The 16,732-nt window shown below is 46.2% G+C and overlaps 1 protein-coding gene across 1 annotated transcript in view; it reads left to right on the forward strand.

Moving 5' to 3' along the window:
- LOC119299127 (protein WHAT'S THIS FACTOR 1, chloroplastic-like) overlaps positions 1 to 16,114 on the forward strand; it is a 67,368-nt gene extending 51,254 nt beyond the window's left edge. Inside the window, exons 2-3 of the mRNA XM_037576400.1 lie at positions 13,362 to 15,035; positions 15,666 to 16,114. Of these exons, the coding sequence (XP_037432297.1) occupies positions 13,362 to 14,899 (1,538 nt within the window). The 3' untranslated portion in view covers positions 14,900 to 15,035; positions 15,666 to 16,114. The remainder of the gene's footprint in view (positions 1 to 13,361; positions 15,036 to 15,665) is intronic.
- The last annotated feature ends 618 nt before the right edge of the window (positions 16,115 to 16,732 follow it).

The raw sequence follows: 16,732 nt of genomic DNA on the forward strand, positions 1-16,732 counted from the left end.
GTTCATGTTGATGAGTCCAAGATCAATGTTATTAAGATTTGGCCACAACCAACCAATTTGCAAAAAGTGCGTAGCTTTCTTGGCCTTGCGGGTTTCCATCGTTGCTTTGTGAAAGATTTTAGCACCATTGCTTCGCCTTTGCATGCTTTGAGCAAGAAGCATGCGCCTTTTGTTTGGGGACCATCCCAAGATACCGCTTTTAATGAGCTTAAGAATTTGCTTACTCATGCTCCCTTGCTTGCATTACCCAACTTTGACAAACCCTTTGAGATTCATTGTGATGCTAGTGGTAATGGCATAGGAGGTGTGTTAATGCAAGAGAAGCGCCCCATAGCTTACTTTAGTGAGAAACTTTCCGGAGCGCAACTCAATTACCCCATCTATGACAAAGAGCTCTATGCTTTAGTCCGCGTTTTGCATGAATGGGAACACTATCTTCGCCCTCATGAATTTATCATTCATACCGATCATGAAACGCTCAAGTATCTTAAGGGCCAAACCAAGTTGAACAAGCTTCATGCTAAATGGAGTGAATTTATTGAGTCTTTTCCTTATGTCATCAAGTACATCAAAGGTAAGGAAAACATTGTGGCGTATGCCCTTTCCCGCATATGCATGCTTGTTACTCAACTTGAATTGGATGTAATTGGCTTTGAGCATATAAAAGACTTGTATGAGCATGATCCTACTTTTGCTACTCCTTATGCCAAGTGTTTGACGCACACCTCTTGGGAACACTATTACATCAAAGATGGATATCTTATGAGAGCTAACAAACTTTGCATCCCCGAGTCATCTATTCATTTGTTGCTTTTGTAGGAATCTCGTGGAGGAGGCCTAATGGGACATTTAGGATGCGACAAGACTTTCGCCACGCTCTCCAAGAACTATTTTTGGCCCAAGATGTTTCGTGACGTCAACCGCTTCACCAACTGATGCGCTACATGTCGCAAAGCTAAGCCTAAAGCTCAATCCCATGGCCTTTACATGCCTCTCCCAATTCCATATCAACCATGGGAAGACATTAGCATGGATTTTGTACTTGGATTGCCTATGACTAGAAATGGAAAGGATTCGGTATTTGTCGTTGTGGACCGTTTCTCCAAGATGGCACATTTCATTCCTTGCAACAAGATAGACGATGCTTCACATGTTGCTAATCTCTTTTGTAGCGAAATATTGCATCTACATGGAGTGCCCAAGACGATCGTCTCGGACCGCGACGTCAAGTTTCTTAGCTACTTTTGGAAGACCCTATGCGCCAAGCTCGAAATCAAGCTACTATTCTCCACGGCGTATCACCCACAAACCGACGGCCAAACAGAGGTGACCAACCGCACACTCTCCGCTCTACTTCGAGTACTCATCAAGAAAAATATCAAGGAGTGGGAGGAGTGCCTACCTATCGCTGAGTTCGCCTACAACCGAGCAAGACACTCAACAACCGACAAGTGCCCCTTCGAGGTCGTCTACGGATTCAACCCATTGCCACCATTGGACATTCTTCCTCTACCACTCCAAGAGCGCATCAATTTGGACGCAAGTGCATGAGTGAAACATCTCAAGAAGGTGCATGAAGATATAAGAAACACCATCGAGCGCCAAGTTCAACGCCTTGCAACCAAGCTCAACATCAACAAGCACCCCCATGGTCTTCAACATTGGTGATCTCGTGTGGCTACACCTTCGCAAGGGCCGCTTTCCCCAAGAACGCAAGTCCAAACTTCAACCACGAGCGGACGGACCCTTCAAGGTGCTTGCACGCTACAACGACAACGCTTACAAGATCGACATTCCCCGCGACAAGTACAACGTGAGCGATATCTTCAACGTCAAGGACATCTCGCCCTTCCATGGTGATGAAGAATTTGATCCGAGGACGGATCTTCCCCAAGGGAGGGGAGATGATGCGGAGCATCCCAAGGTCATCCCCATGGACCTACCATCGTCTCACCAAGTGCCTAGTGGACCCATGACACGAGCACATGCAAGAGCTCTCGAAACCGAGGTGACATCTCTCCTCTCACACTTCCACTTCGATACATGCTACCTTTTGAGCACTGCGTTGGTTTTCCCTGAAGAGGAAGGGATGATGCAGCAAAGTAGCGTAAGTATTTCCCTCAGTTTTTGAGAACCAAGGTATCAATCCAGTAGGAGGCTACGCGCGACTCCCTCGTACCTGCACAAAACAAATAAATCCTCGCAACCAACGTGAATAGGGGTTGTCAATCCCTACACGGCCACTTACGAGAGTGAGATCTGATAGATATGATAAGATAATATTTTTGGTATTTTTGTGATAAAGATGCAAAGTAAAATAAAGGCAAAGTAAAAAAGCAAAGGAAATAACTAAGTAGTAGGAGATTAATATGATGAAGATAAACCCGGGGGCCATAGGTTTCACTAGTGGCTTCTCTCGAGAGCATAAGTATTCTACGGTGGGTGAACAAATTACTGTTGAGCAATTGACAGAATTGAGCATAGTTATGAGAATATCTAGGTATGATCATGTATATAGGCATCACGTCCGAGACAAGTAGACCGACTCCTGCCTGCATCTACTACTATTACTCCACTCATCGACCGCTATCCAGCATGCATCTAGAGTATTAAGTTAAAAACAGAGTAACGCCTTAAGTAAGATGACATGATGTAGAGGGATAGCTCATGCAATATGATGAAAACCCCATCTTGTTATCCTCGATGGCAACAATACAATACATGCCTTGCTGCCCCTACTGTCACTGGGAAAGGACACCGCAAGATTGAACCCAAAGCTAAGCACTTCTCCCATTGCAAGAAAGATCAATCTAGTAGGCCAAACCAAACTGATAATTCAAAGAGACTTTCAAAGATAACCGATCATACATAAAAGAATTCAGAGGAGATTCAAATATTGTTCATAGATAAACTTGATCATAATCCCACAATTCATCGGTCTCAACAAACACACGAAAGAAGATTACATTGAATAGTTCTCCACAAGAGAGGGGGAGAACATTGTATTGAGATCCAAAAAGAGAGAAGAAGCCATCTAGATAATAACTATGGACCCGTAGGTCTGAGGTGAACTATTCACACTCCATCGGAGGGGCTATGGTGTTGATGTAGAAGCCCTCAGTGATCGATGCCCCCTCCGGCGGAGCTCCGGAACAGGCCCCAAGATGGGATCTCATGGATACAGAAAGTTGCGGCGGTGGAATTAGGTTTTTGGCTCCGTATCTGATCGTTTGGGGGTACGTAGGTATATATAGGAGGAAGGAGTACGTCGGTGGAGCAACAGGGGGCCCACGAGGGTGGAGGGCGCGCCTAGGGGGTAGGCGTGCCCCCTACCTCCTGGCCTCCTCTTTTGTGTCTTGACGTAGGGTCCAAGTCCCCCGGGTCTTGTTCGTTGAGAAAATCACGTTCCCGAAGGTTTCATTTGTTGGGTTACGTAGTAATTTCAAAATTTTCCTACGCACATGCAAGATCATGGTGATGCATAGCAACGAGAGGGGAGAGTGTGATCTACATACCTAGTAGATCGACAACGGAAGCGTTTCGTTGATGTAGTCGTACGTCTTCACGGCCCGACCGATCAAGCACCGAAACTATGGCACCTCCGAGTTTTAGCACACGTTCAGCTTGATGATGATCCCCGGACTCCGATCCAGCAAAGTGTCGGGGAAGAGTTCCATAAGCACGACGGCGTGGTGACGATCTTGATGTACTACTGCAGCAGGGCTTCGCCTAAACTCCGCTACAATATTATCGAGGACTATGGTGGAAGGGGGCACCGCACACGGCTAAGAATATGATCACATAGATCAACTTGTGTGTTTCTGGGGTGCCCCTGCCTCCGTATATAAAGGACTAAGGGAGGGGGTGCGGCTGGCCATGGAGAGGCGCGCCAGGAGAGTCCTACTCCCTCTGGGAGTAGGATCCCCCCCCCCAATCCTAGTTGGAATAGGATTCGCGGAGGGGGGAAAGGAGAGAGAGGGGCCGGCCCCCTCTCCTTGTCCTATTCGGACCAAGGAAGGGGAGGGGCGCGCGGCCCATGTAGGGCTGCCTCTTCTCTTTTCCACTAAGGCCCATTATGGCCCATATAGCTCCCGGGGGGTTCTGGTAACCTCCCGATACTCCGGTAAAATCCCGATTTCACCCGGAACACTTCCAATATCCAAACATAGGCTTCCAATATATTAATCTTTATGTCTCGACCATTTCAAGACTCCTCGTCATGTCCATGATCACATCCGGGACTCCGAACAAACTTCGGTACATCAAAATGCATAAACTCATAATATAACTGTCATCGTAACCTTAAGCGTGCGGACCCTACGGGTTCAAGAACAATGTAGACATGACCGAGACATGTCTCCGGTCAATAACCAATAGCGGAACCTGGATGCTCATATTGGCTCCTACATATTCTACGAAGATCTTTATCGGTCAGACCGCATAACAACATACGTTGTTCCCTTTGTCATCGGTATGTTACTTGCCCGAGATTCGATCGTCGGTATTCCAATACCTAGTTAAATCTTGTTACCGGTAAGTCTCTTTACTCGTTCTGTAATACATCATCCCGCAACTAACTCATTAGTTGCAATGCTTGCAAGGCTTTAAGTGATGTGCATTACCGAGAGGGCCCAGAGATACCTCTCCGACAATCGGAGTGACAAATCCTAATCTCGAAATACGCCAACCCAACATGTACCTTTGGAGACACCTGTAGAGCTCCTTTATAATCACCCAGTTACGTTGTGATGTTTGGTAGCACACAAAGTGTTCCTCCGGCAAACGGGAGTTGCATAATCTCATAGTCATAGGAACATGTATAAGTCATGAAGAAAGCAATAGCAACATACTAAACAATCGGGTGCTAAGCTAATGGAATGGGTCATGTCAATCAGATCATTCACTTAATGATGTGATCCCGTTAATCAAATAACAACTCATTGTTCATGGTTAGGAAACATAACCATCTTTGATTAACGAGCTAGTCAGGTAGAGGCACACTAGTGACAATTTGTTTGTCTATGTATTCACACATGTATTATGTTTTCGGTTAATACAATTCTAGCATGAATAATAAACATTTATCATGATATAAGAAAATAAATAATAACTTTATTATTGCCTCTAGGGCATATTTCCTTCAGTCTCCCACTTGCACTAGAGTCAATAATCTAGATTACACAGTAATGATTCTAACACCCATGGAGCCTTGGTGCTGATCATGTTTTGCTCGTGGAAGAGGCTTAGTCAACGGGTCTGCAACATTCAGATCCGTATGTATCTTGCAAATCTCTATGTCTCCCACCTGGACTAGATCCCGGATGGAATTGAAGCGTCTCTTGATGTGCTTGGTTCTCTTGTGAAATCTGGATTCCTTTGCCAAGGCAATTGCACCAGTATTGTCACAAAAGATTTTCATTGGACCCGATGCACTAGGTATGACACCTAGATCGGATATGAACTCCTTCATCCAGACTCCTTCATTTGCTGCTTCCGAAGCAGCTATGTACTCCGCTTCACATGTAGATCCCGCTACAACGCTTTGTTTAGAACCGCACCAACTGATAGCTCCACCGTTTAATGTAAACACGTATCCGGTTTGCGATTTAGAATCGTCCGGATCAGTGTCAAAGCTTGCATCAACGTAACCTTTTACGATGAGCTCTTTGTCACCTCCATATATGAGAAACATATCCTTAGTCCTTTTCAGGTATTTCAGGATGTTCTTGACCGCTGTTCAGTGATCCACTCCTGGATTACTTTGGTACCTCCCTGCTAGACTTATAGCAAGGCACACCTCAGGTCTGGTACAAAGCATTGCATACATGATAGAGCCTATGGCTGAAGCATAGGGAACATCTTTCATATTCTCTCTATCTTCTGCAGTGGTCGGACATTGAGTCTTACTCAACTTCACACCTTGTAACACAGGCAAGAACCCTTTCTTTGCTTGATCCATTTTGAACTTCTTCAAAATTTTGTCAAGGTATGTGGTTTGTGAAAGTCCAATTAAGCGTCTTGATCTATCTCTATAGATCTTAATGCCTAATATGTAAGCAGCTTCACCGAGGTCTTTCATTGAAAAACTCTTATTCAAGTATCCCTTTATGCTATCCAGAAATTCTACATCATTTCCAATTAGTAATATGTCATCCACATATAATATCAGAAATGCTACAGAGCTCCCACTCACTTTCTTGTAAATACAGGCTTCTCCAAAAGTTTATATAAAACCAAATGCTTTGATCACACTATCAAAACGCTTATTCCAACTCCGAGAGGCTTGCACCAGTCCATAAATGGATTGCTGGAGCTTGCACACTTTGTTAGCTCCCTTTGGATCGACAAAACCTTCTGGCTGCATCATATACAACTCTTCTTCCAGAAATCCATTCAGGAATGCAGTTTTGACATCCATCTGCCAAATTTCATAATCATAAAATGCGGCAATTGCTAACATGATTCGGACAGACTTAAGCATCGCTACGGGTGAGAAGGTCTCATCGTAGTCAATCCCTTGAACTTGCCGAAAACCTTTTGCGACAAGTCGAGCTTTGTAGACAGTAATATTACCGTCAGTGCCAGTCTTCTTCTTGAAGATCCATTTATTCTCAATTGCTCGCCGATCATCGGGCAAGTCAACCAAAGTCCATATTTTATTTTCATACATGGATCCCATCTCAGATTTCATGGCTTCAAGCCATTTTGCGGAATCTGGGCTCACCATCGCTTCTTCATAGTTCGTAGGTTCATCATGATCTAGTAGCATGACTTCCAGAACGGGATTACCGTACCACTCTGGTGCGGATCTTATTCTGGTTGATCTACGAGGTTCAGTAGTATCTTGTTCTGAAGTTTCATGATCATCATCATTAGCTTCCTCACTAACTGGTGTAGGTGTCACAGAAACAGTTTTCTGTGATGTACTACTTTCCAATAAGGGAGCAGGTACAGTTACCTCGTCAAGTTCTACTTTCCTCCCACTCACTTCTTTCGAGAGAAACTCCTTCTCTAAAAAGTTTCCGAACTTAGCAACAAAAGTCTTGCCTTTGGATCTGTGATAGAAGGTCTATCCAATAGTCTCCTTTGGATATCCTATGAAGACACATTTCTCCGATTTGGGTTCGAGCTTATCAGGTTGAAGCTTTTTCACATAAGCATCGCAGCCCCAAACTTTCAGAAACGACAACTTTGGTTTCTTGCCAAACCACAGTTCATAAGGCGTCGTCTCAACGGATTTTGATGGTGCCCTATTTAACGTGAATGCGGCCGTCTCTAGAGCATATCCCCAAAACGATAGCGGTAAATCAGTAAGAGACATCATAGATCGCACCATATCTAGTAAAGTACGATTATGACGTTCGGACACACCATTACGCTGTGGTGTTCCGGGTGGCGTGAGTTGCGAAACTATTCCACAATTTTTCAAATGTACACCAAACTCGTAACTCAAATATTCTCCTCCACGATTAGATCGTAGAAACTTTATTTTCTTGTTACGATGATTTTCAACTTCACTCTAAAATTCTTTGAACTTTTCAAATGTTTCAGACTTATGTTTTATTAAGTAGATATACCCATATCTGCTTAAGTCATCTGTGAAGGTGACAAAATAACGATATCCGCCATGAGCCTCAATATTCATCGGACCACATACATCTGTATGTATGATTTCCAACAAATCTGTTGCTCTCTCCATAGTACCGGAGAACGGTGTTTTGGTCATCTTGCCCATGAGGCACGGTTCACAAGTACCAAGCGATTCATAATCAAGTGGTTCCAAAAGTCCATCAGTATGGAGTTTCTTCATGCGCTTTACACCGATATGACCTAAACGCCAGTGCCACAAATATGTTGCACTATCATTATCAACTCTGCTTCTTTTGGCTTCAACATTATGAATATGTGTGTTACTACTATCGAGATTCAACAAGAATAGACCACTCTTCAAGGGTGCATGACCATAAAAGATATTACTCATATAAATAGAACAACCATTATTCTCTGATTTAAATGAATAACCGTCTCGCATCAAACAAGATCCAAATATAATGTTCATGCTTAACGCTGGCACCAAATAACAATTATTTAGGTCTAATATTAATCCCGAAGGTAGATGTAGAGGTAGCGTGCCGACTGCGATCACATCGACTTTGGAGCCGTTTCCCACGCGCATCGTCACCTCGTCCTTAGCCAATCTTCGCTTAATCCGTAGTCCCTGTTTCGAGTTGCAAATATTAGCAACAGAACCAGTATCAAATACCCAGGTGCTACTGCGAGCATTAGTAAGGTACACATCAATAACATGTATATCACATATACCTTTGTTCACCTTGCCATCCTTCTTATCTGCCAAATACTTGGGGCAGTTCCGCTTCCAGTGACCAGTCTGCTTGCAATAGAAGCACTCAGTTTCAGGCTTAGGTCCAGGTTTGGGTTTCTTCTCTTGAGTAGCAACTTGCTTGCCGTTCTTTTTGAAGTTCCCCTTCTTCTTCCCTTTGCCCTTTTTCTTGAAACTAGTGGTCTTGTTGACCATCAACACTTGATGCTCCTTCTTGATTTCTATCTCCGCAGCTTTCAGCATTGCGAAGAGCTCGGGAATAGTCTTATTCATCCCTTGCATATTATAGTTCATCACGAAGCTCTTGTAGCTTGGTGGCAGTGATTAGAGAATTCTGTCAATGACGCAATCATCTGGAAGATTAACTCCCAATTGAAACAAGTGATTATTATACCCAGACATTTTGAGTATATGCCCACTGACAGAATTGTTCTCCTCCATCTTGCAGCTATAGAACTTATTAGAGACTTCATATCTCTCAATCCAGGCATTTGCTTGAAATATTAACTTCAACTCCTGGAACATCTCATATGCTCCATGACGTTCAAAACGTCGTTGAAGTCCCGATTCTAAGCCGTAAAGCATGGCACACTGAACTATTGAGTAGTCATCAGCTTTGCTCTGCCAGACGTTCATAACATCCGGCGTTGCTCCAGCAGCAGGCCTGGCACCCAGTGGTGCTTCCAGGACGTAATTCTTCTGTGCAGTAATGAGGATAATCCTCAAGTTACGGACCCAGTCCGTGTAATTGCTACCATCATCTTTCAACTTTGCTTTCTCAAGGAATGCATTAAAATTCAACGGAACAACAGCACGAGCCATCTATCTACAAACAAGCATAAACAAGCAAGATACTTATCAGGTACTAAGTTTCATGATAAATTTAAGTTCAGTTAATTTAATTAAAGAACTCCCACTTAGATGGACATCCCTCTAATCCTCTAAGTGATCACGTGATCCAAATCAACTAAACCATGTCCGATCATCACATGAGATGGAGTAGTTTCATCGGTGAACATCACTTATGTTGATCATATCTACTATATGATTCACGCTCGACCTTTCGGTCTCCGTGTTCCGAGGCCATATCTGTATATGCTTGGCTCGTCAAGTATAACCTGAGTATTCCGCGTGTGCAACTGTTTTGCACCCGTTGTATTTGAACGTAGAGCCTATCACACCCGATCATCACGTGGTGTCTCAGCACGAAGAACTTTCGCAATGGTGCATACTCAGGGAGAACACTTCTTGATAATTTAGTGAGAGATCATCTTATAATGCTACCGACAATCAAAGCAAGATAAGATGCATAAAAGATAAACATCACATGTAATCAATATAAGTGATATGATATGGCCATCATCATCTTGCGCTTGTGATCTCCATCTCCGAAGCACCGTCGTGATCACCATCGTCACCGGCGTGACACCATGATCTCCATCGTAGCATCGTTGTCGTCTCGCCAAGTGTGCTTCCACGACTATCGCTACTGCTTAGTGATAAAGTAAAGCATTACATCGCGATTGCTTGCATACAATAAAGCGACAACCATATGGCTCCTGCCAGTTGCCGATAACTCGGTTACAAAACATGATCATCTCATACAATAAAAATCAGCATCATGTCTTGACCATATCACATCACAACATGCCCTGCAAAAACAAGTTAGACGTCCTCTACTTTGTTGTTGCAAGTTTTACGTGGCTGCTACGGGCTTAAGCAAGAACTAATCTTACCTACGCATCAAAACCACAACGATAGTTTGTCAAGTTGATGCTGTTTTAACCTTCGCAAGGACCGGGCGTAGCCATACTTGGTTCAACTAAAGTTGGAGAAACTGTCACCCGCAAGCCACCTATGTGCAAAGCACGTCGGGAGAACCGGTCTCGCGTAAGCGTACGCGTAATGTCGGTCTGGGCCGCTTCGTCCAACAATACCGCCGAACCAAAGTATGACATGCTGGTAAGCAGTATGACTTATATCGCCCACAACTCACTTGTGTTCTACTCGTGCATACAACATCAACATAAATAACCTAGGCTCGGATGCCACTGTTGGGTTATGTAGTAATTTCAAAATTTTCCTACGCACACGCAAGATCATGGTGATGCATAGCAACGAGAGGGGAGAGTGTGATCTACATACCTAGTAGATCGACAACGGAAGCATTTGGTTGATGTAGTCGTACGTCTTCAAGGCCCGACTGATCAAGCATCGAAACTACGACACCTCCGAGTTTTAGCACACGTTCAACTCGATGACGATCCCCGAACTCCGATCCAGCAAAGTGTCGGGGAAGAGTTCCGTCAGCACGACGGCGTGGTGACGATCTTGATGTACTACTGCAGTAGGGCTTCGCCTAAACTCCGCTACAATATTATCGAGGACTATGGTGGAAGGGGGCACCGCACACAGCTAAGAATATGATCACGTAGATCAACTTGTGTGTTTCGCCTAAACTCGTCATGTCCGTGATCACATCCGGGACTCCGAACAAACTTCGGTACATCAAAATGCATAAACTCATAATATAACTGTCATCGTAACCTTAAGCGTGCGGACCCTACGGGTTCGAGAACAATGTAGACATGACCGAGACATGTCTCCGGTCAATAACCAATAGCGGAACCTGGATGCTCATATTGGCTCCTACATATTCTACGAAGATCTTTATCGGTCAGACCGCATAACAACATACGTTGTTCCCTTTGTCATCGGTATGTTACTTGCCCGAGATTCGATCGTCGGTATTCCAATACCTAGTTAAATCTTGTTACCGGTAAGTCTCTTTACTCGTTCTGTAATACATCATCCCGCAACTAACTCATTAGTTGCAATGCTTGCAAGGCTTTAAGTGATGTGCATTACCGAGAGGGCCCAGAGATACCTCTCCGACAATCGGAGTGACAAATCCTAATCTCGAAATACGCCAACCCAACATGTACTTTTGGAGACACCTGTAGAGCTCCTTTATAATCACCCAGTTACGTTGTGACGTTTGGTAGCACACAAAGTGTTCCTCCGGCAAACGGGAGTTGCATAATCTCATAGTCATAGGAACATGTATAAGTCATGAAGAAAGCAATAGCAACATACTAAACAATCGGGTGCTAAGCTAATGGAATGGGTCATGTCAATCAGATCATTCACTTAATGATGTGATCCCGTTAATCAAATAACAACTCATTGTTCATGGTTAGGAAACATAACCATCTTTGATTAACGAGCTAGTCAGGTAGAGGCACACTAGTGACAATTTGTTTGTCTATGTATTCACACATGTATTATGTTTCCGGTTAATACAATTCTAGCATGAATAATAAACATTTATCATGATATAAGGAAATAAATAATAACTTTATTATTGCCTCTAGGGCATATTTCCTTCATCATTCCGTTTGGACTCCGTTTGATATTTCTTTTCTTCGAAACCGTAAAACAGGCAAAAACAACAATTCTGGGCTGGGCCTCCGGTTAGTAGGTTAGTCCCAAAAATAATATAAAAGTGGATAATAAAGCCCAATAATGTCCAAAACGGTAGATAATATAGCATGGAGCAACCAAAAATTATAGATACGTTGGAGACGTATCAATACACATGAGACATGGCTACTACCTCAAATGGAGACATTATGCATACTCACATATCAAGGAGTTAGCCATCAAGAAGCTAAGGAGCAAGGAGAATCTGAAGAGGAAGATGGAGCTGAAGAAGAGGAGACATGCGTCAACTCTCTGGATAGCCCGGAACTGCCGACTAGAGCCCGGACCTTCCCCCCGGAACTCTCGGCCGACCCGGAGCTTCCGGCCTCCGACGTCTTCGACCAGCCCGGGCGTGCCAACTCTCTGGTTAGCCTAGAACCAGCCCGGACCTTCCGGCTCCCGGAACCTCCGGCCAGCCCGGCCCTTCCGGCCCCTGTACACCAGCCTAGCTCCACCCGTGCCAACTCTCTGGTTAGGCCGGATCCTCCCCGGAACCTGGCCCGGAACCTTCGGCGCCCGGAACTTCCGGCTTCGCCCGGAACTTTCGGCCCTGCCTGCGCGCAGCGACTTGGGCCGAGGCCCGTGTACCCTTTCGCCCCTTAGACTATATATACTCTTCTCCTACCTACGTTTTAGGGTTAGCATTGGTTTAGCTCATATTTAGAGATAGAGCATTGCTCATCCACATCAGATCTACTCCACGAGAGAGACCGCGGCCTCTACGGAGAAGATCCACCTTGGATTCAAGACCCCTCACGGGAAGATCCCCTTGTGGATTCAAGACCTCCTCTACGGAGGAGAACCGGCTACCCTATGTATCGTCCTTTGTTGGATTTGGACCGTGTATCCCTTTGTGTTTCGAGGATCTAGCACATGTGTGACCGTTCTCGTTGGTTTGAGTGATTCTCTCGTGTTTCCCCTCGTGTTTCCCTTCTTGTTTCCCCTTGTGTTCTTCATGTTCTTCGCAGGATCCGCTCCTTTCGTGAAAGATTGGCCCTCTAGGGTTCCACCCTACATCATCAACGATAGGTTCTTGACCGGCAGGTTTGGAGAAGGGGTGAATAGGTGCGAGCGTGTCTCCGAAGATCTGGGCGTCGGCCAACGGTTGCCGGTAAGCAACTCGGTGGCGCCGCAAATGGCGGAAAACGGATTGGTAGACATGATCTGTTTTATTATCTATTCGTATCTACTCCATCCGCTCACAAATATAAGATGTTCTACCTTTTATCCGATTCAGATGTATATACATAGATTTTAGTTGTTTGCTCAATCATTTCAGTCCGTGTGTAGTTTACATAAATTATTCGAAACATCTTATATTTGTGAACGGAGGGAGTAGTTGTCATGTACTATCTCTGAAGTACTCCCTCCGTCCTATAATATAAGAACGTTTTCTTATATTATGGGACGGAGGGAGTAATTCATAATAAGTTTTCTCAAAAACAATATTGTAAAAATTTACATTGTAGTTAGAAGTAGAACAAGTAGACAGAGTAGACAGATCTTTTTTTTCTCGCATCCCATCGCGTATCCTCAGCGGCAAAAAGGAAAAATCTACCACTCATCCACTCCGCCATGGCGGCGCCTTCCTCCCTCTCCTTCCTCCCCGCGCACGCGCAGCCCCTCTCCCCCCTTCACCCCCGCCGCCTCCGCCATCCAGCCGCCGCGCCGACCACTCCCGAACCCCTCACGCTCGCTGTCCGGTGCGCCGCGAAGGCGGCGCCGGCTCCGGCAGCGCCGGCGAGGCCCATCCCGCCGCCGAAGCTGGTCCGCTGCCCGGCGCTGGACCGGCAGGCGGCGCGCGCGAGCCGGCTCCGCTTCGCCCGCAAGCTCCTCACCCTGCTCCTCTCCAAGCCGCGCGGCTTCCTCCCGCTCCGCGTCCTCCTCCGCTGCCGCCGCTTCCTCGGCCTCCCGCGCCGCCGCCCGCTCGTCCCCTTCGTCCTCCGCTACCCCACGCTCTTCCGCCTCTTCCAGGCGCCCATCTCCCGCCCGCTCTCGCCCTCCCTCTCCACCCTCGCCGTCGCGCTCACCCCCGCCGCCCACGCGCTCGCCGCCGACCTCGCCGCCCTGCGCGGGGCCGAGCTCGCGCCCGGACTCGCGGAGAAGGTGCACCGCCTCCTCCTCATGACCCCCCGGCGCAGCCTCCTGGTGTCCAAGCTCGCGCACATCGCGCCCGACCTCGGCCTCGCCATGGACTTCCGCGCCACGCTCTGCCCCCGCCACCCGGACGTCTTCACCTTCGCAAACACCTCCCACGGCCACGCGCTCCGGCTGGTCGACCCGCCGCCGCCGCGTCCTTCACCCCTCCCCCCGCCGCTCCGCCCCGCCGTCCGGCCCGACCGCCTCATCGACCGGCCGCGGAGGTTCCCGCACCTCCCGCTGCGCCGCGGGCTCAACCTCCGCCGCGCGCACCGGGACTACCTCATCCGGTTCCACAGCCTGCCCGAGGCTTCCCCGTTCGAGCCGCTGGAGGAGGGCGCGAGCGCGGAGATGGCGGAGCGGCGGGCGTGCGCGGTGGTGCGGGAGGTGCTGGCGATGACGGTGGAGAAGAGGACGCTCGTGGACCACCTCACGCACTTCCGGAGGGACTTCGGGCTGCCCAACCGGCTGCGCGCGCTGCTGGTGCGCCACCCGGAGCTCTTCTACGTCAGCATCAAGGGCGTCCGGCATTCGGCGTTCCTGGTGGAGGCGTTCGACGACGAGGGAAGGCTTCTCGTGGAGGACGGGATGCTGGTTGGGAGGGACCGGCTGGAGGAGCTTGTCCGGGAGGGCAAGAAGATCAGACGGGCTCGAAAGAAGGGTGTTTTTCCGGTTGATGGCGACAGTGACGAGGATGATGAGGAATATGATAATGTAGCAGAGGGTTCGTCAGAGTTGGATGGTGATTTCGGGGACCTGTTTGAAGAAGACAGTGTCGCTGGGGAAGACTGGAATGAGGTGGGTGATGGAGGCGGAATCGAGGGGGATGGCGACGACGAAGATGATCCTGAAGCTGATGCCATGGAGGAGTTTTGGGTGAAGAAGGCTGCGGAGGAGGGGCTGGTTGACAGTGGCACCGAGCATGATGTTTGGTGAGGAGTGTCGAGATGCTAGGATTTATGCACATGCTGTGACCATGGATTGCTCAACTGCATTCTTCTCAGCGATATTCAGTAGCCAGAAGTATTAGTACATAACTTGGGAGCTTGGATACTGAAGGCGAGGGTGAAGGGTAAGTTCTTGTTACTTTGTGACGCTAGCCATCAAATCGAATTGTACTTTTACCTTTTGATGTGTTAACCTTCTCGCCTAGCTTGTACTGACCCGTTTAAGAAAAATAAATATGCCTGTATATAGGACTGGTATATATCACTACAAGCATATAGGATCTTTCCATTGTTGTCCTCTGGTAATTCTTGCATTTTGCTTGTTCTGATAAGCCATGTTTCCATTTTCTCTTTATGAGTTTTCTACACCTAAATAATGAATGAATTCCTAAAAGCTAAGTTCATAGTATTTGCACAGGAATGAACATGCCTCGTAAAATTTGCAACAAAGAAATGCATGAGCTTTGTTTGGCAGGATGCAAACATGTCGCTGAAATGTAAACCCTAGAACCAGTTCTGTCAATTTTTCCTGTTTCAAACATATGAAAATTTCAAGCTCATGAGACAACGAGGAATCCTCGAACGTTTAATGTCTTTTTTTTACCTTGAGCATTCAAGAAGTAGTCTATTAATTGTGTCCTCCCAGTGTTTGGGTCTTTTTGATATTTGTGGGTACATACATTTTTGTTGCTTGCAATCTTCACCAATCAGATTGTGTGCTGTGCTACATTGATAATAATGTTGCATATTTTCAGGTGGTTCGAATACTATGGCCTGTCTGAGGCATAATTTTCCACTTTCCTCTGTCCATGGAGGCATGCACCTCCAGGACAACAATGTCCTAGCGTCTGTTGATGCTGTCAGAACCATCGACAAGGATGCTGTAGAGTCTGCGATGAGCACTCCCAAGCTACGACATACAGAATATGGTCGTCAATATTGCATCTTTGTACCTCTGGATTACCGAAATGAAGAACAGAAGTGGAAACTAAACCAGCACTCGAGGACTGCAGGATCACCGCTCGTGAAAGCCTGCAATTCAAGTGTTCCTTATACTACAACTGTATGTATACATTTATTTATTTTCTACAATTAATTGATGGTCATATTTTTGCATGAACTTTTGCAAGTGTATATTTCATGGCACGATGCGCACCTATGATTTTATTTTGCTATTATATAAGTTTGTGGACATCTGAAACCACAGAAGTCTTGTATGTGCTCATTTTTAGGTAGGTTTAGAGGTTGCACTACTGGAAACAAGCACTATTTGAGCTAAAATGAACATGGTACGGTTCACCACTGGAAGTCTGGAACTACTTCCTGCAGAATGAATTTGCATCATGTCGGTAGTGAATCCTGATCAAGTTCCCTAGGCACTTCTTGTAGGAGAAAACAAGCACCCGCTGCTATGGAAATGCTGATGCTTGTCAACCTGCAAACAGGGAAATAATTTCCTGGACATTTCTACTTGGTTCTTATGATTCATCGTAAACAGACGGGCAAGCTGCTCACATCATGTAGTTGTCATGTCCCGCCAGCGTCTTTTCTTTCTTGGGTTGGTACTCAAGAATATCTTTGATGACAAACATGTCTTCCTCTTCAGAAAGCTAAATGCCATCACTCCAAAGTATTGAAAGAGACCCAAACACATAAGGTTTAAAAACAAAGGTTCCCCAAACAAATACAAACAAATAGCAAGGGTGCCTACAAGAGCAGGTGCATTCTTCAATCATTGCAGTTACCTTAACTTTATGATATTCAAACTTAAACCCAACGCTTATTTTACCACCTATATGTCAGCTTAGTACCTGAAGAGTTG

This window comes from Triticum dicoccoides, chromosome 5A (assembly GCF_002162155.2).
Source record: "Triticum dicoccoides isolate Atlit2015 ecotype Zavitan chromosome 5A, WEW_v2.0, whole genome shotgun sequence".
NCBI classification, from domain to species: domain Eukaryota; kingdom Viridiplantae; phylum Streptophyta; class Magnoliopsida; order Poales; family Poaceae; genus Triticum; species Triticum dicoccoides.